Below are 25,306 nucleotides of genomic sequence, written 5' to 3'. Positions count from 1 at the left end.
CAACGTCACACTGTGGCGATGACTATCGCTTACGCTGTCTTGAAACCGGGTGGTGTCAGTCCTCCAGCTGCTCTTCTTCAACACTGTGTTGGCTGTTCTGGGTCTTTCGCTTCTGCATATAAACTCAATCAGTATGTCAATATTCACAAAATAACTGGCTAGGATTCTGAGTGGGACTGCACTGCATCCATACATCAAGTTGGGAAGAAGTGACATCTTGACAACATTGAGTCTTTCTATCCCTGTACCTGGAATACTTCTCCTTTACATCTTTGACTTCTGTCATCAGTTTTATAGTTCTCCTCATATGGAGCATGCATATACTTTGTTAGATTCATACTGAAGTATTTCATTTTGGGGGGAGTAACTGAAAGCCTAATTTTTAAAAAATTAAATACCTCTTTCTAATGAAATGAAATACACCCTATGTTTACAGGAGTACCCTGGAGAGAATGTGTATTTTTTGGTAAATTTTCTTTTTGTAGACCAACATCTCTTACTTAAGTGCATTCTCAACCCAGAGGTGGACAGAAGAATCGACATTTCTGGTCCACTATGGTGGTTAAGCAACCAGACATCCCATTCTATTAACACATCTGCCCCCAGGACAGTGGGGGGCAGCCGATAACATTTAATAGAAGCCAAGACCTGCACTTCAGAAGCTCTTTCCAGTGCCATCTTGGGTGAGCTTAGAGGACCAGAAGATACAAGAGGACACACTGAATCCTGGTCAGTAATAGGGACTCCATTTTTAGGTATCGATCACCACTTTGTCCCTTCATAGGGAATTACTGTCACTAATTTTCCTACGGAAATGTTAATGAAACGCAGAGCAGAGCAGAGTAGTCCACTACAACCAACTCCGGTGTGCCCAACAAAACCCAGCTTCAACCACTACACCCTCCCACCAGGGTCTCTTCTACTCCAGTCTACTTGTTGGCGGATGGGGTGGGGTGGATCACTTCAAAGCAAACCCTAGTCCCACTACTTCACCTGTAAATATTCTGATATGTAACTCTTAAAGATAAAAATAACTTGTTAACCACAATACCACTATCATTCTAATACAATTAATATTGTATATAACATCTCTCTTAAACCTCTGAATTTTTAAGTTTCCCCTTTTTCTCCTCCATGCCCTTTGTCTGCTGTTCACGCAGAGTCGCCGGCTCTGTAGAAGTTCCTGCATTCTGGATCTGGCTGTCTTCCCTGAGGTGACATGTTCTACCTTACACATGGCCCATCCTGGCACACAGGTCCAAGGCTTGATGAGATGGAGTCAGTGCTTCACGGGCGGGGCTCGGGGGCCCTTATCACCTCCACCTGAACCTTTCACCTGATGGTTTTAGCTGCTGATGCTTGTTCTTGAGGTTCCTTAAATCAAGGGGGCAGCAAAAGTGGCAAGTGTGTGACTCAATCATTCTTCCTGCATTTATTGGAAGTGACTCTTCTAATGAATTTAAAAGACAATTATCTGGATTTCCTGAAATACAGTCCATACAAGAAAGGTGAAATGTGTGACTGATTCCTTTAATTTATTTTCAGAATGCGTTGGTGCTCTAGCAACCTCCAAAGGTGGCCCAAAATGTTAATTATCGTGATGGTCTCATTGGTGTTTAGACACTTGGCTAGGCTTCAGCTGGCTTTAGTCACTCTTCTTGATGTTCACATTGCCCCCTCCCCGTTTGACTGCTGGGGGCCTCCTCAAGTTCCGGTGCAGCGACATGACCCCATTGGGTGACTCCTCCATTACTTTCAGGCACAGGAGCTCCCAGGCTTATCTTCTGTACTTCCTTTCCCAGAGTTGGAATCAGCCCTTTCCCCAAGGAGTCCTGGCACTTTTTCGTGGGAAATGTTAATTTTCAGATCAGAATCTGGGCACTAGGAGTTCATTACTACGAGGTTATCACTGCTTCTAGGCCTTTTCAATAGGCTCGGAAATAAACATATTTAGGGGGGAAAAAGTCCTGAGCTCACACTGATAATTCCAAAGTAAAGATTACAGTTATTAACTTAGCTTGTTCGGTCTTACTTCTTTGTATTCTTGAAATCTTTGTTCCAAACTGTATTAACTTATTTGCTTTATCATATTATCCCAACATTCTCACAAACAGAAGCCCACTGAATACAATGAGATATCTTGTGGCTTTTTGTCCGGGGGGATACACACTGAAAATACCAGGCTCAAAGTGATTTGAAATAATTCTTCCCCATGTGGTCCTGCCACTAACTTGATATATGTTAGGCAGCTTTTTAAAAAATTTGGTTTAGAATGGTAAGCAGTGTTGTTTTTTATATAATTTTTGAACCACAGAAAACATTCATTTCGAAGGCAAACTTCCGAGAGATCTACCTCCTCCCTAATTCCCTCTTAGATGGAACTATTTTTATTCGTGATTTATTTTTCCATTGTTCCTTTTTGAAAGTATAAAATACTGATTATTCACATATGAGCACACAAATGTAGCACACCATATTCGTGCTTCTGTCCCTTTCCTGTCGGATCGTATCCTAGAGCACCCAGGAATAAAGAGCTTGCACTCCTTTCAAAGGCTGGACAGTACTCCACTGTGTGCACGTAGACTAGACCAGTCTGTAAGCTACTGTGGGCATGTGGATTGTCTCCCTCTTTTCACCTATAATCAGTGCTTCAATGCGCAGTCTTACAGACATGCCGTTTCACATTTTGGCCACTGCAGCTTTGAGGCAGTCACAGAAGTGGGACTGCTAGGTCAAAACACGTGTACACAGAATTTTGGTAGATAAGATCACATACACCTCCATAAGCTTCTGCCACATCGTCACTACCAGCAGTGTACAAAAACTTAAGGATGGGGAATCTTAAATGCTCAAATACAAGGAAACTGAAAGTTTATACAAATAAAAATTAATCCATTACAAATCCCTTTCTTACTGTTAAACGACTTCATTGAAGAACCAGAAAAGGGAAAAAGACTCCTTGTACAGTTTCAGTGGCACAGGAATAGAGAGGAAAAGCCTTGGTGGTCAGTGATGAGAGCATCTGAGGACCAAAAATTAAATAATTACAATTTCACTTTGGAATACAGCCAAAGAAATATTCCTGGAAGGCAGAAAACAAACTATGGAGAAATCTGATCCCCCAAACACTATTCAGGAGCGGGCAAAAGGTAAATTAATCATGGTGTATCTCTCTGGTGGACCATCCAGGCATTAAAAGTTATGTGTTCTAGGGATATATATAATGTGAAAAAAAGAATTCAGTAATGTTAAGTGAATAAAAGCAGATTTCAAATACAAGTAAAATGTATGGTAACCACTAGTTGAAAACATGAACAAGAGGACAATAAAGCAATTAAGCCACCAACCAACTTCAGGAAAAAATCCTGGAAGAAAACATAAATATACTACGACAGAAGCTGTTTTGGGTGGTGAGACGATGGATAAATTTTCTTCTCTCCTTTTTTTCATTTCCTAAGAACTTCTATAATCAGCATATCATATTTTTACAGTAAAACATATATATAAAATAAATGGGATGAGAAAACATATTACAGAAATTTTTTGAATGTAGCCAATCATTGTACGCCATGGTGTGTGGGCCCCTGGGAAACAGTGAGCGCCGCCCAGAAAAGCCACGGCAGCACTGACCTCTTACACGTTGTAAACCAGAAGCCCCGGCCTAGAAAATGCTCAGCAGGAACCCGAATGCCCACTAACAGTAGACCACACAAGTCAGTCACGGAGTGGAAAATTACACAGCAGTGAAAATGAATTAAATACGACTACATACACCAGGAGTAACGCTCAGGAACATTAAGTGTGAACAAAGCAGCAAGAAAAAACACACAGGTAGGATTCAAAAAGCAAAAATTTTAAAAACTTAACTAATTGCTCACAAGTCTCTGTGATAAAAATACTTTACAGTGAATGAGAATGAGCACGAGATTCAGAGCAGTAGCCCCCCGACGCAGGAATCCAGGAGCGGAGTATGGGAGGGGCACCTCTGGGCTCCTAAGGCCAGGCTCTGTTTCTCATACCAGATGGTGATGCACTGCTGATCCTTAAACCCTGCACGGATTTTATAAAATTCTTTTGTATCAACTTGGGATCTCATAAAAATAATTTAACTTAAGAGGGGAAAGGCAAATATTGAAAAAAAAATCTGTTTTCACATTTTTAAGTAACTTTAAAATCAGAGTGTCAGCAAGATCTTTTAGGATCGGCTGGTCAACCTTAACATTTCTTCTTCTTTTAAATAATCGAAGACTCCATGGTTCAGTGTTACATGTATTTGGTTCAAAGTCATTTGGAGAAAGGTGAATAGAGGGGCGAAGACAAAGAAGATGCATTCAGATCCATTTCTTTTTTTTAGAGAGGGAGAGGGACAATCTCAAGCAGGCTCCAGCATGGAGCCCAACTTGGGGCTGGATCCATGACCCTGAGATCATGACCTGAGTCGAAATCAAGAGTTGGACGCTTAACTGACTGAGTCACCCAGGCGCCCCACATTCAAATCCATTTCTGACTGAGGCTCAGGGAACCCTGAAAAACTAAATGAAGAGTGATTTTTTTTTAAAAGTAGGCTCCATGCCCAGTGTGGAGCTCAGTGCAGGGCTCGAACTCATGACCCTGAGATCAAGACCTGATCTGAGATTGAGACTCAGACGCTCAATCAACTAAGCCACTCAGATGCCCCGAAGAGTGACTTTTTTTAAGGAAAAAATTTTTGAACCTCATCTTCCAAGTTACAAAACAGAATGCCACACAACCCACATCCTTTAATACAACATGCCATTAATAATGTGAAAGAAAACTGGTATTTCCAGAAAAAAAATCATAAAAACTTCCATCACTAACTTATCAATGTGGATGAAATGTGTGGTACTAGAGAAAGAGCAGTTTTTACAGCTAGACAGTTTTGGGTTTGAGAACAGCATCTGCCTGCATTAGTGCATTTCCTTTCAGCCAAAGGGAAGAAACAGGGTCCAATTCACATGATTATGAAAAAAAAAGTCCGTGAAGTACCATAAAGAAAGCCAACACGTGGTATACAAAGGTAACTCATCCTGTGGTCCGTATTTAACAAGGACCTACAGTGAGAACGAGTCCCTCGTTCTTCCAAGTGCTGGGGCCACCACAGTGAACAAAACCACTGGAAATCCCTGCCCTCTGGGAGCTGACATTCTACAAGCTGGTTTGCTTCCAAATCATCCGCACAGATGCTTTTTAGAAAAGTTCCTCTGGCACGTCAGAGGTCAGGACTCCAAAGACCCAGGAGAAGAGCTTCCTTCTTAATTACACAATATGCCTGGTATTTTCTACATACATATGAAAGCCAAAAAAAAAAGGGGGGGGAAGGAGTATAAAATACTTGAACTATATCAAGTAATTCCCTTGGCAAGCATTACTGTGTTCTAGAAGATGAACTGTGGTTCTTGAACTTTCCTGTTTCATTTTGATCTGCTTCTGAAACTTCGTGTAGTACCAAAGTAGTCACTCAGTTACTGTGCGTAAAGACTGTGGAATAGCCTCAATCTTGCACTTAATGGTGCAGAAGGAATAGGTTGTAATTCTTAGAAGCGTTATAAGCAGTAGTTTCAAATCCCGGGTCCCCACTAACATGCTGTGGGTCCTTGAGCAAGTTACTTCCCTGTAAACAGAGGATACTAGCAGCTACCTTTTAAGGCTGTCCTAAGAATTAAATAGAAAGTAGGTCAAGTTCCTGATGCACAGTAATTACCAGATAACTGGTAGCCACTATTTATTATTATTGCTTTTACCCGTATTAAGAAGCTAGACAAGAAACAAAATGTAATGAAAAAAACGATGACATGGATGTCATTCCTCGTTCACACACCCAAACATGGGAATTCAAAGTAACAATGCGACCACCTTGAATTGATAAGTCAAATACTTCTGAAAACATGCTACGTAAGTTTCTTTTCCATTTTTATTGGGGCAAAGAGGAATTCAATACTGCCCATTATCCCAGAAATTTAGCACTGGAAGGAACGGAGAGAAAACAGAACCTCGACTCTGTTTCGTCAAGTCGGAAACCAAATTCACGAATCCATCCCTATTCTCTGCTTCTCCTCTACGCCCGGCATCGTTGTCACTGTGAGGGAATCTACGCCAGAGCGGGGAGAGAGGTGCTGGCAGAGCCACAGCACCCTGGGACCCCAGGGCCACGGCTGAGAGTGTGCTGCAGGAGGGCTGCCGTGACCCCACGACCTCGTCTATCGTAGCATTTCCCCTAGTCCTCAGTCCTTTGTTTTTCTCTCTTGCAAGCCAACAGTTAAAACGCATTTCTGTCAGGAACACACAGTGTATCTGGACTCCCACTGGCGATCTCGGACCCCAAACCAGGTACCAATAGAAGAGGGTCTGCAGTACGGGCCCAATCTGGCCCACGGCCTGTTCCTCCAGCCAAGAATGTGTGTTTTTTTTACATATTTAAGGAATTGGCACCAAGGGAGGAGGGGCAACGCAGCCAAGACTGTACGTGGCCACAAAGCCTAAAATATTTCTCGTCTGGCCACCCCTGCCAGAGATGAGCCCTCCCGCCCTGATACCTGTTCTGTTGAGCCTCGCCATGTTCATCATTGCCTCCTGGTACGCCAACTCGACGTCTTCCTGGGTAACCACTAGTTTGATCTTATTCCATTTTTCAGGCTAGTAACAGGAACAGAGGTTAGGAGGAAAAGGAGAAATTATGTGATTAATCTTCTAACCACTTGAAGAAAAAGAGCATATTTTTGGGGGTCATCATCTGGGGGTTTCATTTATCTAATTTTATACACAAAGTTAAATTTTCTAACTTTAACTTCCTGTGACCAGTGTTTTAGGTGCCCCATTAGATGCTGAATCATGCAATCCTTTCTGTTCTCGATGCCCACCTTCCGTGGTCCAGTCGTGCAGTTTCCTGGCCACGTAAGCCCAGCAGGACACAGGGCTGCAGCACGCACAGTGAGGCTGCGCGTGTGCCGGGGCAGCTCCCCCCACGGTAGGGCACAGATCACACTGGGAATAGTTCCCAATGCGCTTTGTTGCTCCTCCCCATCTCCTCTAACAAGCTGATGGCTTGCATTTCCATACAGGTATACTTGAACTGACTTTACCTAAATTCTGCATCGAGCCATCTCGATGGACAGTTGAGGGTAAAAACAGCTCTGACTGCACGTGCCCTGAGGACAGCCTTGGGTGGCCACAGAGGAGGTCACAAAGGTCACGAGAAAAGAAGCTTCCCTTTTTCCTCAGTCTGATTTTCAAACACTCTAGCATCATGATACTATCATCCTGCTCCACCATGAGTGGCCATCATCCAGGCATCTTCTTCTTTTTTTTTAAATAATACCCAATAATCTACCACCTAATGCAGTAACTGAAGTCCACCCATGTGCTCCTCCCTTAATCCACAGCTCCCCGTATCTCCCCCAGAGCTAACAACTCTTTCGAATTTTATACTTGGCCTTCTTCTGCCATACAAAATAGAGTATTCTCGTACATATGCCAAAACAATATACTCTTTGGATGCTTCTGACCTTTATGAAAGGCTATTATGTGGTTACATCTTTGGATCTTGCTTTTTTCAATTCTGAGCATTAAAAAAAAAAAGTAAAGGTGGTGTCAGATTGGGGGTAGGCAGAAGGATTCCCTCATCTTTGAGGCTCCTCTGCCTCACCTGCTTCCAGCAACCTTGTAAGTTACTCAGACCCGGACAGTCGCATGGAGAGTCACTGTGGATTCCTGGCCAGTCATGACCTTCCAATCTGATTTACAGGTCATCATACCTGAAGGGAGGTCTCGCCTCGTCACTGGATGGAAGGGAAAAGTAACTCAAGGATGTGGCTTAGAGATTTTCTCTACTCTGCCGTATCAAGGAAGATAGATCTTGTTGATCAATAACATAAAATTCTTATTCTTTCTCAACTGTTTCTCAGGAATGGTAGTTCAGATGACAGCAGCAGAAATTAAAAGCACCAAGATATGTGAGAATATGCCACAACTGTATTAATTTTTGAATTGTTATGGCAAGGAGAAGTACCCTAAATGAAGTGTGATCATAGCTCAGTGGAAAAGTGACTCAGGATAAATATCTTCATATTCTAGAGGCTTTCTCCACAAGATAATTATTTATCAAAATGTCTGAGTTACTAATTCGTTTAAAAAGACAACACAACCAAACAAAACAACCGAAAACCTCGTGAATAAAATAATTTAAATTGTCAACAACCTTGCCTGTACTTATACCCCCAAACACTACACTTTCTGTACAATCTACTATGATTTCTTTTACTGATGCTTAAGATACGAAAGATAAAGCACTTGATATGTGGAACTCTGATTTAATAAAAGACACACAGTCCCTAAAATCTGTGAAGGACATGGCTGATACTCTACTCCCTGGTAGTGGAACTGAAGGAGCTCACTTCTGGAAGACAGAGTGAAGACACGGGGACGATCTACATCTGAACGTGCAAACACGTCTAAGGGGCAGGGCTCACTTATGGACGAGGAGCGGCGCTCACTCTGGAGCAGACACGTCTTCTCAAGAAAGCACACTCCGGAGCGAGCGGAGTAAGGAGACACTCGCTGGACCTGATGTGCGGAGTGAACGCCCGGCTCTCCACATCCACCAACAAAAACGACCCCGGTCCCACCAGCGTGCTGTCCAACCCGCCCCCCATGGCAGGCAGCGCTCCACTCACAATGTCCAGCCACTGGTGCACGGCCACCGCCACCTGTGTCCCCAGGGGCTTCGTCAGCACAAGCACATCCCCTGGCACCGCGTTATCCGGCCTGAAGAAAAGAACATAGCGGTTCAGTGTAATCAAAGAGGTAAACTCACTGTCAATGGAACAGAAGAAAGAAAAGGCTGGTAAAAGTTCACGTGCATTTGCAAAACACTTAAATTTAAACCAACCACCACCAGGGCAGTAGAACCTTCCTTGCGACTTGCTACTGAGGCCATCGCTGGAGCAGAAACGCTGAAAGAACTGAAGAGTCTGCCAATTACCTGCAGGATTCTCCCCCCACCCCCAAGGAGTGGACAAAGAAGCAGACCACAGCCTTCAAAGGCAAAGGCCTCATCGGGCCACGCTCGTGTGTAATTCTCAGTACCGACCCACCATGGTTCTGGGGCAATAAGACTCTGACACCAAGACCATTTCCTACCATCACTTAGGAGGTAGAGACACAGTGGGATGTGGCTCCAATCTGTGGGTCTAATGTTTTGGTGAATTTATCAAAGTTCTCAAATTCAAACTGACCAACACTAAGTTCCCTACTTGGCACCCAGATTCCTCGGTTGTTCCGTGTCTTAAAGATAGAAGGCCAACACTAAAAACACAAAGACTGACTCTCCAAGCGAAACCCCTATCACATTCCGTCCTCACTGTGGGGCATGGCCAGCACTCGTGTCTTCCTTGTGTCGGTTCAAGCTGTCCAGCCAGCCACTCTGTCCTCAGACGGCAGAGGACTCAGACACTCACCCACGTCGATCACAAAGCCAGGGGCACAGACCTAAAATCAACCACTAGCTCCCCAGCGCATCCTGTGATCTCTGTACCCACTGTTAGCTTTGAAAAATGTTCATTCGGTAACGGTACTTAAGAAACTCCTTTTCCAAAAACTAGGCCTTGAGACGTAAGTGTCTTTCAGGTGTGACTCAGCCGCACCTCGGTGCTGGTATGAGCACAGGTCACATGCCACCCACAAACATTACCCCCACATCTACCAGGTGATATTCAAGCTCACGGGCACGGCTGCATGAAACATAACACGTGCACAGGCCCATTCCTGTTTTACAAACCAAACATACGTGCTGTTGACCAAAAAAATTCACTGAAGCTTGTTTTATTATGTTTTCCTCTTTAATTTTTGCAATTGCTTAAGTTTTTTTCTACTGAAAAGCTGAAATGTGGGAGGCAGACAGACTCCAGGCTCTTCTGTCCTGTGTGTGGAAACTTGAGGACAAGCAACGTAAAACACAGGAAAACAAAACTCGGGTGCGAGTAAAATGCAAGACCCTTCACATGAAAGCCATCAGATAATGTCTCTACAAGGAGCTCCCGTCAGTTACAAAGATGGGCAAAAGACGTGAATATATGAAAAACATGCTCAACTTCGCTCATGAAGGAGTAAGGTTTAGGCCACCAAACAGACTGGCAAAGAACAAGAGGCCTGTTAGCACTCTGTGTTGGTTGGGAGGCGGGGCCGTGGCACTCTGGTTCACTGCTGGCCGAGCCTCTAGGCAGGGCAGTCTGGACAGACCTGCCACAGGACTCTGCACATATATTTGACCAAGCCATTCTATTTTGAAAAATTTCTTACCAAGAGTTACGCATATGCAAAACGATCCACATATAAGGTTATACAACGGAGTACTATTTATAATGTCAAAATAACTGAGTCATCTGAATGTCAATAGTAAACTGGCTCCAAATTGGTAAAAGTGGTTCCTGGTCCAGGAAGGGAAACTGGTGATGAGGAATGGGGGAGGGACTCTGCACTGTAGATCTCTCGTTACTGTGGAACAATGAATCACGTGAACGCCTGTTAGTACTTCTTCCCAGAAAAAAGGCAAATGTGTACCTGGGTGGCTCAGTCGGCCCCACATCAGGCTCCCTGCTCTGCTTCTCCCTCTCCCTCTGCCCCTCCCCCTCACTTGTGTGCGTGCTAATAGAATCTTAAAAAAAAAAAAAAAGGTAAACAAATGGAGTTTCTGCTTCCTTCAGAAAATAGAACATTTTCTTTTCGTAACGGGGCATCAAACATGTAAAGTTAACAACTTGTGTTAAGACAGAATCTTTAAAAAAAAAAAAAGAGAGAGAGACTCTTTTCCAAAGATCTAGAAATGGCCAGAAAGCACATGAAAAGATGCCCATATTATTTGCTACCAGGGAAATGCCCATTTCCCACAGGGCCAGAGAGCACCTCACACCTGCTAGGCTGGCTATTATCAAACACGCAGATAAGAGAACGAGGACTAGCGAGGATGTGGACGCTGGCGTGCTCCTACGTTGCTGTTTTGGATGTAAAATGGTGCCACTGTTTAGAAACCAGTGTGATGGTGGTTCCAGCTACAGTTACCACGTGACACAGTAATTCTTAGGTACAGCACTGTGGGAAATGCAATGTATGTCCACAAAAACTTGCACACCAAAGTTCACAGCGGCATCATTTGTAACAGGTGGAAACAACCCAGCGGTCTGTCAACTGTGAACACATGAACACACACTGGTCTATCATACCATGGAGTATGACTCAGCCATACAAAGGCACGAAGCAGGGACACACGCCACAACACAGGAGTCGGAAATGTCGCGCTGACTGAAAGAAGCCAGACACAAAATACTGATCTATCCTAGGATTCCATATTTCAGAAATGTTGAAAATGGGCAACTTCACAAGACAGGAAGCATATTAGTGGTTTCCAGGTCATCGGTGATAAGTGAGTTGAGAGTAACCGCTTATAGATAACAGGGTGATCGAAATGTTCTGGAATTGGACAATAGTGATGGCTGCACAACCTTGTTAATACTAAAAACCAGGAAGTGTATAGTTTAAGAAGCTGAATTTCGTGGGGCTCCAGGCAGTTGGTTAAGCATCTGACTCTGGTTTTGGCTCAGGTCCCGTGCCAGGCTCTGCGCTCTGCATGAGTCTGCTTGCCCCCCTCCTCCCTCTCTGCCTCGCCCCAATAAATAAATAAATAAATAAGTACTTTTTAAAAAGGCTGAATTTTATGTGATGTGAAATTTTGTTATATGAATTGTACTTCAATTAAAAAATGCAAGATTTTTTTTAAAAAGGAATAAAGCACTGATACGTGCCACAGAGTGGATGGCACCTTAAAAATATTATGCTACTATCACGTGAAATGAAAGAAGGCAGAATGGGAGCCGGGGGAACATGGAACGACAGTGAGGGGGTGGGTTTCCAGCTGGGGTGACGGAATGTTCTACAATCATCTCTGGTGATGGGTACGTAACTCTGTGAAGTACCACTGATGAGAGGTAAACTCATATTTCAATAAATCTTTACAAAAAAATGAAAAAGAAAGGGAGAACCAGGCCAGGTGATGGGAAACAAAATCAACTTACATGATAAATTCATTGGGCTGGCAGACAGTTGTGGCCACTCCTCCCAGAACAATCCAGGGGTTTAACACCGTCTGGCCACCGGTCACAGACGTCCCTGCCTCTTCTGCTGCGTCTTTAAAACCCTGAATAATTAGGGGCATCACTTTATCCCTTTCCTAGGGTTTAAAAGAACACAAATTAAAAGTCACATAATTCAGTTCAAAACCCAGAAAAGAGAATCTATGCTTACAGTTCTAAAAAAGATCATAAAACCCTAAAGGGGGTCCTGCAGTTTACAGCCCGGGTAGGAATCAGAGAATGAAGTAGGGAAGAGCATACATTGTAGCCATTTTATCAAAAGTTGGAAGGCGCTCTAGGTTACAATGTGCATGGAGCCCAGACAACACGGAGTTAAAAACTGGGATTTGGGCGCCTGGGTGGCTCAGCCGGTTAGGTGACTGCCTTCGGCTCAGGGCTCAGGTCATGATCTCGGGATCCTGGGATCAAGTCCCACATAGGGCTCCCTGCTCAGTGGAGAGTCTGCTTCTTCCTCTCCCTCTTCCATTCCCCCTGCCTGTGCTCTCTCACTGTCAGATAAATTAAAAAAAAAAACAAACCTAAAAACTAGAATTTGGCTACACAGGTCCGGCCTACATCTGAGAGCCAGCTCTTTCAGCGGTCCTTAAGAATTCCAGGACTAGCTTCATATGCCTCCACACGCCAGAGGCCATGTGGAAGCGGTACCCCAGCAACTGTTTTGAGGGCAGAAAAGGGCCTCCTGAAAACTCTAATTTCTACAAGGCATGGCACACCTCTCTCTAGGGCACAGAAACAGGTACCTTTCAAAAAGAATCTAAATGGAAATCATCCCTGTGTCAAAGGACAGGGGCTGGTGGCAAGGCCACAGACATTGCTGTGCCAGCACGTGACTACCCAGGGCACTCCTGTTGCATCACGGTGGACATCACGACCCCACCAGCAAGCAGAGGGGGCACCTGCCCAACGTGCCCCGCACCCTGGGTCTGTAAGGCTAGGCCCGGGCCTCAGGCCTGGCACGGAGCTGCTAGGACTGTGGCCTCAACTTTAGTAAAGCAAACAAACATGCCTGTCTTGGCTTCAGTCTACCTGGAAGAGAGAAAGGGAAGCAGGTGGTGGAAATGAAAACAAGAATAGGCTGGAGTCTCTATTTTAATTCACTGATAGCTGCCAAAAAATAAATGGGGAGCCCGATGGAAGAGGAGAGCCGTGCAGCCTGGCACCTCCCGTTACAGAGGGGAGACGCAGGGCTGACCAGTCAAGTGACGCCAGCAAGACAACAGACTACTTACCCTGTCAGTCATTTTATTACTGACTCCAAGGAGCATCAGCATATTGTCACATTCCGTGACCCCCATGGCGTAGAGGTCACTGAGGACGTTGGCACATGCTATCCTGCCCTGGAAGACAGGAGAGGCGTGAGCGAGGACAACTGGGGGACTTTCCGTGTGTGCCTACAGAGCACCTCCCAGGACAACTCGGGGACTTTCCAGGGACATGGTCCCCACTTTGTGTCCTTTACTTCATCACACAACCACGAGGCCATTCCTGCGCTCTTTCTCAGACATTCCTGTGACCACCTCTTCTTTCTTGTGCAGAACACATAATTTCTGTGTTCTTTCCCATTCTAAATAGTGGGAGAAGCCTGCAATTTATTTAGATGGGGGAAGAGGGGTTGGGAGCAGATGCTGGAGTGAGCAAGGTTGGAGCTGATGGGTCTGGGAGGAGAGCTTATGGAATGAGTTGGAAAACCATGGTCCTACAGCAAACTTGGAAACAGCCACATATCCTAAACAGACCCTAAAACTATGTTCACTTTATTGGTCATTGAGAAGATGGTTTTATAACAAGGCTGTAGGAGATAAACAGGAAAAACATCTTGCTTGAGAAATCAAAAAATAGAAAAGAGAAAAAACATCTAGGCCTGATATCAGATTGTTTTCTAAAGCACATAAAAAGCATTTCTAGTAAACTATATTATTTAGTAAGGAACTTTAATTCAACAGATACATGATGATAAAAATTTTTTTATCTCCACTGGAGATTTTTTAAATATAAGTTGTCAGGGGCACCCAGATGGCTCAGTCAGTGCAGCATGTGACTCTTGATCTCGGGGTTGTAAGTTCGAGCCCCATGTTGGGTATAGACATTACTTAAACATAAAATCTTTAAAAAAAAAAATGGTGCGCCTGGGTGGCTCAGTCGATTGAGCGTCAGACTCTTGATTTCAGCTCAGGTCATGATCTTAGGGTTTTGAGATCAAGCCCCATGTTGGGCTCTGTCCACGGTGGGCATGGAGCCTGCTTGAGAGTCTCTCCCTCCCTCTACCCTCTTGCCGCCCCCCCCCCCAATAAATAAATAAATAAATGTGAGTTGTCACTTCTAGACAGTGAAGGAGAAAATGACAACTTGTTCTTCTGACATAAAGATCATCAAACTCCCAAGTATGATCACTTCAGCAGCTGGCTCATTGCTCGCTGATGTTTTCTTATGACTTCCTGGCAGATCAGCAGTGAGCTCAGAAGAGACAACAGCAGGGGCAACAGGGGTTTTGCAATTCAGAGGTGCCTGCTGTTGCTTGGGCTGCAGCCATGTTCTGTCCCCTCTCCTCTCTGATGCTTTTAAGAGATGCTGGCTAGAGGCACCTGGGTGGCTCAGTCAGTCAGGCATCTGCCTTTGGCCCAGGTCACGATCCCAGGGTCCTGGGATTGAGTCTCACATGAGGCTCCTTGTTTAGCGGGGAGCCTGCTTCTCCCTCTCCCGTTGCCGTTCCCCCCGCTTGTGCTCTCTCCCTCTCTCGGTCAAATAAATAAATAAGATCTCAAAAAAAAAAAAAAAAGAAAAGAAAAAAGAATGAGATGCTGGCTAAAGTCTGAATTCTGGTCCTAGCTGCCTCTGCCACCTCTGGTCAAGTGGGGCACCTGCGGTCTCTCAGGACTACTGCTCCAGAGGAGGGAACAGACAGGTTTCTAGTCAACTGTATGCTTGTCACTGGCACCTGAGAGGTGACCTTCCTCCTCCCTGCACTCAGCTGTCTCCGGGCCGAAGTCCCTATGCGTGTGGCTTGAGTTCAGTGCCTCCAGCACACAGGGAAGACCATTTCCTAACAGCACGATGCTCCCAGTCTCTTCATTGGCTCTTCATCCGGGAGGACAGGGGGTTAAAGTCGGGCAGATCATGGGGCTGCTGGCGTAGCCATGCACTGAGTAATCTGGAACTAGATCGAGGCAGGCCATGATCAGCAGCCAGGCACTTAATGCCACAGTTCAGATACGCATTCTACACAGCGACACATGACACCCTGGGGTGCATAGTGACCAGAGTCAGAATCAATGGTCAAGGAGCTTAACAGTGGTGAGATGCTAAGCTGTTTATTTCTGGAAGGAAATATCTAGCATCAGTCCCACTACCGAGTATGGTAACACCTCGAAGCCTGACACACAGGCATGTGGAGTCTACAATGTCAAAGAGAGAAGGAAAGAAGGAAACTATAAGCACGTCCATCAACAGACATGCTGAGGACACAACAGGTGTTCGTGCACAGACACACACGCAGGTGAAAGAGCGGCAGAGGGGCTCCCCGCGTCCGCCTCCACCGCCTTCCGCCCGGTATGGAGCATGAGCAGGGCAGACCCAATGGCTGCAAGTGAGAAGGCAGAGCGTGGCGGGGTGACAACTGGCGTGTAGAAAGCCAAGTCCCCAGCCCCGGCCCCAAACCCAACCAACAAGCAGTTCCAGATGTAAACACACGCCAGGGTCAAACTCACCATCATGTAAGGATCATCGACGATAGGATAGATGTAATCCGTGGTCTGAACCAAAGAGAGACCGCCATGCCTCAAAGGAATGACGCAAGTATCCATTCCAATGCCTGCAAAGACGAAAGTCGTCAGCGTCCAAACACCAAAGGGAAAAGCCATTTCATCTTAAACCGTCAGTGTCGTGAAGAAGAGCAGCTTCGCGCCTGACGCGGTGGAGCGCTGCACCCTGCCAATAAGGCAACGTGTTTCCTGTCAAGACCGTAACTGAAATAAACGTGAAACGTAACTAGCTTAAGATGGAAAGTGAGAACAAAATTTGTTAGTCATGAAGACTCAACTTCAATACGGTACAATTTTTAGACTTTAATGATGCCTCCAATGGAAATTTTTCCTTTGTATTACTGTATCATGTGGCTGGCACCACACAGGATTTCTTTAAGGATGAGAAAGCATCAACGGAACTTGGGTTGTCTTAGCTACTGTTACTTTCCAAACAGATCTTTAACATTATTCTATTTTCCCCAACAGAAAATCTGTAAAATCTTTTATACATATAAGAAATGTTATCATTACTTCTCCATTTTAGTCAAAAAGGAAAATGACAAACGGGGGGCGCCTGGCCAGCTCAGTCAGAGGAGTGTGCGACTCTTGATCTCAGGGTCGTGAGTTCGAGCCCCATGTTGGGTATAGAGATTACTTAAAAATAAATAAATAAGCGTGAGAGAGAGAGAGCGAGAGCAAAGAAAAGAGAGAAGGACAAAGCCGGAACGGGTATTCATCGTTTTCAATCAAGCGTGGACAGACACTGTGGCACCTGTGGGATCTGTTATGTAGGTTCCCAAAAGTGTTCTTTAAGAGGAAACTTAAAATTCCATGTTATTTCTCTTGCAGAAAACTTATAAATGTCACCTTTACTAACTTACACTGTAAATAAGGAAAAATATTTTGCTAAATAAGCCTGCAGGAAATATTTCTATTAATTAAAAACTGTTTCTAAACATTTAGAAAGATAGTATGGACAAACAGATGGTCTAATTAGAAATAATTCCCTTTTACTGAAATTGGCTCAGAAATAGTCAAAACTAAGCTACTATATGCAACACTTCTTTGGAAATCACCTGTAATGGGGACATTTTCAAATTCAGACTGCCCTTCCCTGCAAGTAAGCTGAACACAGAGCTTTCCCTCACCTCTCTTGAAAGGATACCCTCCTGCCCCCTTATGAGGATTCCAACTTTGCAGCACAACAGCTAAGGGTGAAGGAAGAAATCAGGATAAAATACCAAAGGAAGCCAAGTGGATGGCACCTTCTTAATTCAGAATTCCATACAGAACAAGAGTAAATCATATCTGCGTCACACTGAAGCGAACACCTGAGCACCTTTCATACTCTCCTTGAGTAAAATCGCTAAGTTACAACTACCTCAGCACCACAACAGCAAAACACCCACTGGAGACTGCGTCCTAGGGGCACCTTATTTTCCCAGGCCTTGATCCATTATTACTAATGCAAAAATAAAAAGCAAGTTTAATAAAGTCACAGACTTTGTGAAGGCGGGCTGATTTTCCACCACATAAGACGGCAAGGCAGTGTCCGGATGGCAAGTTTCACGGATTTGTGACAATGGAGCGCACTGCCCAGGTCATGAGTGTCCATGTGCATCAGGTAGGAACACGTGATAACTCATCTGAACGACGTATATGTGCACACCTCCCAGAAACTTCACCTGACGACTGCTTCTGAGCACTTAAGTGGAAAGAGGGCAAGAACCACAATTTTACTCATACTAAATCTCCCTAAATTGATAATCCCAACAGGTCATTCTGAGGATGTTACTGTTTGCTTTAGGAAAGAATGAAATACAGTTTTCTTTGGGATTTTCATGTGTAAACTACAGGACTCCTGAAAGAGACTGATCATAGTTGCTGAACGTTAGCTTTAAATGTTTCTAATCAGGGCACCTGAGTGGCTCAGTTGGTTAAGCGTCTGCCTTCGGCTCCATGATCCCAGGGTCCTAGGATCGAGTCCCATTTTGGGCTCTCTGCTCAGTGGAGAGCCTGCTTTTTCCTCTCCCTCTGCCCCCACCCCCTGTTCATGCTCTCTCTCTCAACTAAATAAATAAAATCTCTTAAAAAAAAATAAATGTTTCCAATCTGGTTAATCCAAATTTGAATTAAATAAATTTGATTTGTGAACTATTTAATTTCTATTTATAGATATCATCAGAGCATTTTAACTGATGACTCTTGAGAATGTTTGCCAAAAAACCCAACATTTCACTAGTAATATTTTATAACAATTATGTGTTTAAATGAGATTTTTTTTTTTTAAAGATTTTATTTATTTATTTATTTATTTGACAGACAGCCAGTGAAAGAGGGAACAGAAGCAGGGGGAGCGGGAGAGGAAGAAGCAGGCTTCCAGCGGAAGAGCCTAACGTGGGGCTCGATCCCAGAACACCGGGATCACGCCCTGAGCTGAAGGCAGACGCTTAACCGCTGTGCCACCCAGGTGCCCCTAAATGAGATTTTTAATATAGAAGGTTAAAATACATTAGAATTAATTTCATCTGATGCTCTAGGAAATTTGAAATTACACGTGTGGCTCACGTGGTATTTCTTTCGTATGGCACAGGTCCATAGTGACTAGGGGAGAGAGGACACATCTGAGATGAGCCACTGGCCTTAAAAAACCAGAGGATCAAGTTGAGAGAGAGGGACACTCCAGGGAGAGGGCAGGTGGTAACAGATGAAAATACCACAGCGAGGAGGAAGCCTCAAATACCAGACCAAGCAGTGTGTATTTAATCACCAGTGGGTGGTGGGGAATTCTGGGTTTTCAGCAAGACTGAAACCATCCACCAAGAAAAAGAACCCCAATGATCCCAATGATCATACTACCACCACTGCCAGCAGTGATCAATACCTGATAGCTCTTTACGTCCCAGGCAAGAAACACTTATTTTAACATTTCTTTAATGAGAATACATCTCATAAACATGTGTACATTTAACAACTGTCACCATCTTAGGATCCAGGAACTCTGACACTCGTTTAGAAAAATAGTTTAGAAACAGAAAAACACACTTTGTACATATACACACACATAATTTCTAGTACTTCCAACACTTACGAACAGTAAGTATGATTATCTCATTCTAAAGATTGGGTAACTTGCTCTGATTAACACTAGTGACTTGTTAGTGACTGTGTCCGGACAAAAATCCACATCTGATCCCGAAGCAAAGCTCTGGCTATCTAGATGTTATCACTTCTGGATGAGGTTTTAGTACCATGTTTCCTTCAGCACCCATGTACTTGTAACCTAGGGTCCTTCTACCCCTGGAAAATGCCATGAATGCTCAATTTTGCGAGCGTGCATTTTTCTGGGAAAGGGTCACGGCTTCCAAAGGCTTCTCGAAAGCCCTAGGAGACTAGACTCCTTTGCGCTAGCAGTTTTTCTGCCTCTCCCCTTGCTGTTCCCATCTGTCCCTTTTGCCACTGCTAGGTTGTAGCTTACAGCCCCCCTCTTCTCACTGCAAACATGTTGGACATAGAAACCGGGTGACACGCAGGATGGTGGGTCGAGGAATCAGCAAACATGGATCCACGTCCTGACCCTCGCCAAGCGACACGGGATGGGTTACCCGGCCTTCCTGAGCATCATGGGGCGGAGGGAAGGAGCAAATGACCTGACCCATTCTCAAAGTGCTTAACAGTGCATGGCATGCTCATAAGGTCAATAGGGGAAGTTATAAAGAGGAATTACTACTGTATCCATAAGGCTTTTATTGCATTTGGTTTTGGCCATGTGGCAGATTATTTCTCTTAACAAAGTTATCTGACAGCTTTCTCAGTACATTCTTATTTCTTGACAAGTAAGCCAACATCTAGTCCAACTCACTCATGTGGTATTTCTCCATGCCTAGGCATCAGCTAGATGACACTGGTTTTCAAACTGAGCTCCTGGGAGCCAGCCCTGCGGCCCCTAGAGTGTGGGGTGTGAAGGTTCCTTTCCTCCAACCAAAGCAGCTCTGCTTTTATGTCTGCTTTATATATCAGGAAAGAAAGGAGCATCCCGGGTTGTAAGACAGAATGTTGTAAGACAGAACTGCACAATGAAACAATGGGTGAAAATGAAGGGAATGAAAACCTTAAGTAAGAAAGCTGATCGGGTCACACACCATGACTACCAAACATTCAAACTCCTAGAACACACGCCAAACACTCAAAGGGCCAAGTGTTCACGGTCTTACACCACGTCCTTAACGCACCAAACGATAAAAGCTAACAAACAACACCCTAATAGCCTTGAATTTCTTTCTGAGCTCTGTGTTTGGGAAGAGGCAAACCACTAAAACATCAGGAATTTAGTAAAGAAAAAAACCACACGCTCCATGCCAGATGACGTCCTCCGGTCAGGCGCAGACTCAGTCTGGTCTCCTCCCTCCTCCCTGCTGGAGCTCATCAAACAGTGCATTTGAAGAGGAACCCCGGAGTTCCCCCCAACCCAGTCTCTGCCCTCAAAGCACTGCACAAGGACACGTAAGCACTACCTTGCCAAAGAGGAGAATGCAAACGTTTAAGGAGAATTTTAGGACAGAGGCATAAAGGAGTTTCTGCTTAATCCTCAGCTAACTACAAAATTCAATTTAGTAAAAAATGCTCTTACTGTAATAGAATTGTCTCAATTGCACACTTAATAGTTTAAAAATGGCTCGAGCACATTTCTTGATGCTTTTCAAGTACTTCCTCCAAATAAGTTACAGTAATAGAATAGTTATCGTTGCTTTGCTCTTTGAATCCCCATAGAAATTAAACTTTTTTAAAAAAGCACCACCGGAGGACAGAAATTTGGCTTTCGACTCACTGACTACAATTGTAGCCAAGATGTTCCACTTGGGGAAGCATAAAAGAAACAATGGTTCACATACCAAGCCTTGGCATAACTGCTCCCAGAAACTGCTCATCTTCTTGGAAGTGGTTCTCCTGTAAGGATTCCAGCAATTTCTGCAGGACATCTTGGGGCACTTTGCAGCCGGTGCCCTTCAGTTCAGTGAATCTGGTTAGCCGGAAGCTCTTGTCCAATTCATAACTTTCCGGGTTAAAGGACTCCCGCGTAGACATGGTTCTGGGGCGCACACACCTCCCAGCTGGGCTCCTCCCCTCCCTCTCCTAGCCGGCTGGTTTCTTTAAGGATCCACCTAGATACCGCCAAAACACAAAGACACTATTAAAAAAGCTCTCACCAGTACTTGCTCGGAATCAAGCGAATACATGACAGTGACAAGTTAAGTGTGAAAAGAGCTGAAATCATCCAGACCACAGGCACAGGGCAATCAGAGGCCACAACAGTTCATTACAGTGATGCAAAAGCCAGAACGAATCATTTTAAAAAGTGACTGTACCATCACAGACATCTTCTATGGAAGAAGATCTGACATCTGTGTTGCTTTAACTGTGGCTCTGAGGGGCAGCCAGGACACCTCCCCTGAAGAAGGCACTATGGGCCAGCTGGCACATGACACCAGCCCATCTTGAGCAGTAAGTCCCAAAGGTTCTTCTGGCAGCCAGCATTATGAGAAAACTTCTAATCACTTCATCTGTCAACCTAGAAGCACTATGGTTTAGAAATTAGAAGGCCTGGCTAAAGGGACTTTTCTGGAAAACCTTTTAATATCTACTGTTATCCTACACAGAAATATAAAATGCCCATTAAGACAGACACTCTGCAGGAAGAGGATGCTGACGGAAATGCATTTGATGAAATTCTTTATGATGCTCAATGCATGAAAAGCATGTTTTCACTCTTAGCCAAAAGCACAACATGATCCAAAACTAAGGAAGCCTCACTAAAGAACTCAACTTGAAAAGTGGAATGGCTGTTTAACACAGCAAGATTAATTTTCTCCAAGACAGCAGTGGAAAGTTTGCTAATGTTTTAATGCAGTGCTCTTTCCTAGAAAGCAAACATCCCGCCCAACAAACCAGTCCCCACACATCATTGACAAAATAATTATGCGTGCTCCTGCTCATTACGGTTTCATTGCAGAACTAATATGAGAAATTAAACTGTACTAAACCACTGACACTTAGGGTACTTGGTACCAGCAGAAATTTGGAGGGCAAACCCTTCTAAATCTGAAGTCTCAGAGGTTAAACCAGAATCTTACATGGGCTCCCAGGGTTTACAAACCTCCAGATTGATATTTTATTGGGCATAGAATTACAAACACCCCAAGTTTTAGAGTCAGTTTCCCCTATAAAATTTATGATTAAGAACATAATTCCCATTTATAGAGTTTCTGATCTCCTGGGAAGCACATCGCTCTTTAAAATCAATCTCTCTCTCTCTCTCTCTCTCTCACACACACACACTAACTAAATAAATAAAACAAACCTCACAAAACCCTTGTCTGGGCAGTAATCCAAACCGTCCCTACAAAAACATGTTTGGGGTGAGCAATCATTTCGGTTTGAAACCTACAACTGTGCCGGAATAAAACTTCGGAGATTCCAAGAAAACAACCTGTCCAAGAGGGTGGCAGGAAAGCAAAGCAAATTACCCAGAGTGGAATTCTGAAGCCATTTCAGAGTTAGGAAAAGTCCACTAGCACGTTGACTTGGAAGAGTTTGGAACAAAACAACAGTCCTTTGCTCACAAAACGCCTCGCATTTAACACCGCCTCACTCTTACCAGGGGGAAAAAAAACCCAACTCACGAGGCATCCAGTTATTTTCCTACCTCCAACCTTAACACACCCCCCCAAAGAGGCGGGGAATTTGAGGGACTAACTTCCTTTTAAACATAATTTATATTTTCCCAAATTTTTAAGAGGAAAAAAGTTTAGAACACCTCAGGTCTGAAAGCACTCAGGAGTTTTAAAATTCTAAACGGAACGAGGGACACACATCCCACACTCATATCCGAACCTCGAAAACTTAGCAGTTTTTGGAAGGTGGGTGTGCGAAAATGGGGGAGGGTGCTTGGGGAAATCGTAATTAATGGGGGGAGGGGGTAAATTTGCATAAGAAGAGGTAGTCCACTCCACCCCAGAAGCCGCATGTTTACACCTTTAAAACAATGATATGAATATTTAAAGACAACGGTTAACCCTTTCCTTCTCGGCCACCTTTAAATTTTTTTTTTTTTTTTTAACCGAGTGCGCCAAGCGGGCCGTACAGCTCGGGAAGCACGGTAAGCGGGGATGGGATGGGGAGGTACGCCGCAGCCCCGTACCTACCTCCCTACCCCCAAGCCCCTAAGCCCAGGAAATAAACAAAGGGGTGGACTCCGGGCCCGACGCGCGGAGGCCGGTCGCTCTCCATGCAGCACGCGTCCAGGAGGCAGCCGGAGCGCGGAGGCCGGCACACAGGGACACCTTAAGTCTCGCTGCCGCCTTTAAAGGCAGACCGGGCCTCGGCTCTTTGTGCGGCGCGGCGCGGCGGGCTGGCCGCGACCGGACGGAGGCAGCGCGGCGCCGCCGGCTGGGCCATGCCCGCCCGCTCTCCCGGCGGCAGCGGCGGGAACCGCAGGGAGGGCGCGAGGCGCGCACCGCCAACCGGCCGCGGCGGGGCGGGCACGAGCGCGGCGGGACCCCGGCCCTAGGGGCCGGCCCGGCCGGGGCGCCCAGGGTCAGGCGGCGCCCGCGGGCCGGAGGGCGCGCGCGTGGGGGCGGGGAGGGCCCCGGAGGCGCCCCGCGCCGCGCCCGGGGACCGGGCTGGGTTCTCCCGCCGCGCTCGCGGGCCGCCGCCGCCGCCGCACAAAAATGTCGGCGGGCGAAAAAATTAACCCCTGCGTCGCCGCCGCCGCCCTCCCCCTCCACTCCTCCCCCGCCCTTTCCTCCCTCCCTCCTTCCCCGGCTCCGCGCGGCGGCGGCGGCGGCGGCGGCGCGGGCGGTGCTTCTTTTTTAAAGCGGCCCCACCAAGCCCTGGCTCTGCCCCTCTCCAGGCAGCGCTGGAGAGCGCCGGCCGTGCACGGCTCCCGGCGGGCCCCGGCGGCCCGGAGGGGGATCTGCACTGCCGCCATGGGCCTGCGGACGAATATTCCCCTTTAAGCCTGGCGTCGCGCCCCCCCCTCCCCAAGCCAGGCGCTTACCGGTTCGCTTTGCGCCCTCCTCCTCCTCCCGAAAACGGGACTCCGGCGCTCCCACAATGCACCGGGCGCGGCCGGGCTCCCTTAAGCGTCGCCTGAATAAAAATGCCGCTCCCGGCGGCGGCAGCGCGGAGGGCGGGAGGGCCCAGGCCGCGCCTGGGCGCCGCGGGGGCTCGGCCTGGCTCGGCGGGCCCCTGCCGGGAACCGGGCCACCGCGCTCCGCCGTGCGCCGCGCGCGAGGGGCCTTTAAGGGCCGGCTACCGCCCTTTAAGAGGCGGTGGGCCGCGGCCGGAGCGGCTCGGTGGCTGCGTGCGGCCCGGGAAGGGGGCGGGGGCGATGTGCAGGCCCGAGCGCGGCAATGATTGGTCTCGGGGGAGGGGTGGGGGGTTGCAAACCCGAGGAGCGGTGGCATCCGTTGCATGATGCAAAAAGGATTGATTTCAAAAGTTGCGAGTTGCATTGGCAGCAGCTTTTGGCGCCCGGGCCACCACCTACTTTTCCTCGACCCGCCGGAAGGGCCGGGAATGTTTTCCAAAACCTGGCCGGGCTCCACCGCGCTACACCCTGCGGGACGCTGTACCTGCTCCCCGAGCGCCGCCGTCGTTTCGTGCTGGGAGACAATGACCGTGGAAACAGTTTGAAAAAGAGTAGGAGCAGAGGAAAAGAAGCCTCTGCCACGAGGGAAGATTTTTTAAAACCTAAACGGCGCATTTGATTTATAATGACTTCTGTCGTCTCTCCTTTCTATTGTTTAGCCTGGCTCGGGAGCTAACGTGAGCCTTAGTGGGTATGCATACGTCCCGCAAAGTTTCTTGAATGTTCTACGTGCTTGGTAGGGAGTCCGAGCTCAAGGTTCCTCGGTTACATTGTTTGCTCTTCACATGTCCAAGTAAACATGGCAGCCTAATACTGTGTGTGTTTGAATTAACACTGATAGAATAGCTTCTGCATGTGAAAGTGCTTTCTTCAGGTTTCCGACTTTCTAATGCATTGCTGATTAAAATAAAGCAAAACGTCTTCCCAGTACTACGTCTTTTAGGGCTTCCCTCAAAACCCAGGAGTGTGGAGGAATGCCGACCAAACTTTTGGAGGGTGGTTCAGCATTTTCTAAATGGGTTTTGGGGCAGGAATATTTTTGGTCAGGTTTGCAGGCTATGCAGATGCCCTTTTCATTCTCAAAATTTCTGCTTGACGATTCTTGAGGGTTTTAATCTCGGAGAGGATGCAGAAGTGATGTAACCTAGCAGACCGGCTGATGCAGGCTTTTCCGCTCAGTTTTTCTCTCGGTACCTCTACAGTAAGTTAGGAAAGAACAGTAGCCTGGCTTCTCTGATGTGAGTTGGACTTTTTTA

General features: G+C 46.1%; 2 protein-coding genes across 9 annotated transcripts in view; one reads left to right on the top strand and one right to left on the bottom strand.

Moving 5' to 3' along the window:
* The window catches only part of SEPHS1 (selenophosphate synthetase 1), a 29,928-nt gene extending 5,672 nt beyond the window's left edge, over positions 1-24,256 (bottom strand). The window contains exons 1-8 of one of the 8 annotated variants that reach the window (XM_048219439.2): positions 23,958-24,256; positions 21,268-21,470; positions 20,794-21,063; positions 15,866-15,969; positions 13,391-13,498; positions 12,084-12,238; positions 8,691-8,781; positions 6,555-6,654 (exon numbers count right to left, since the gene is read on the bottom strand). In XM_048219439.2, coding sequence (XP_048075396.1) covers positions 6,555-6,654; positions 8,691-8,781; positions 12,084-12,238; positions 13,391-13,498; positions 15,866-15,969; positions 20,794-20,986 — 751 coding nt within the window. In that variant the 5' untranslated portion in view covers positions 20,987-21,063; positions 21,268-21,470; positions 23,958-24,256. Of the gene's footprint in view, positions 1-6,554; positions 6,655-8,690; positions 8,782-12,083; positions 12,239-13,390; positions 13,499-15,865; positions 15,970-20,793; positions 21,064-21,267; positions 23,377-23,957 lie in introns of those variants that run through there. The other 7 variants (XM_048219437.2, XM_048219436.2, XM_048219441.2 and 4 more) reach the window with 7 other exon arrangements.
* LOC130542142 (uncharacterized) overlaps positions 23,028-25,306 on the top strand; it is a 57,668-nt gene continuing 55,389 nt past the window's right edge. Inside the window, exon 1 of the mRNA XM_057304603.1 lies at positions 23,028-23,057. The gene's annotated coding sequence lies outside the window, so the exon portion shown is untranslated. The remainder of the gene's footprint in view (positions 23,058-25,306) is intronic.

The sequence above is a fragment of the Ursus arctos genome, unplaced genomic scaffold (assembly GCF_023065955.2).
Source record: "Ursus arctos isolate Adak ecotype North America unplaced genomic scaffold, UrsArc2.0 scaffold_30, whole genome shotgun sequence".
NCBI lineage: Eukaryota > Metazoa > Chordata > Mammalia > Carnivora > Ursidae > Ursus > Ursus arctos.
Note: the sequence above shows the minus strand (reverse complement) of the source record. Positions and strands in the feature narration are given on the sequence as shown.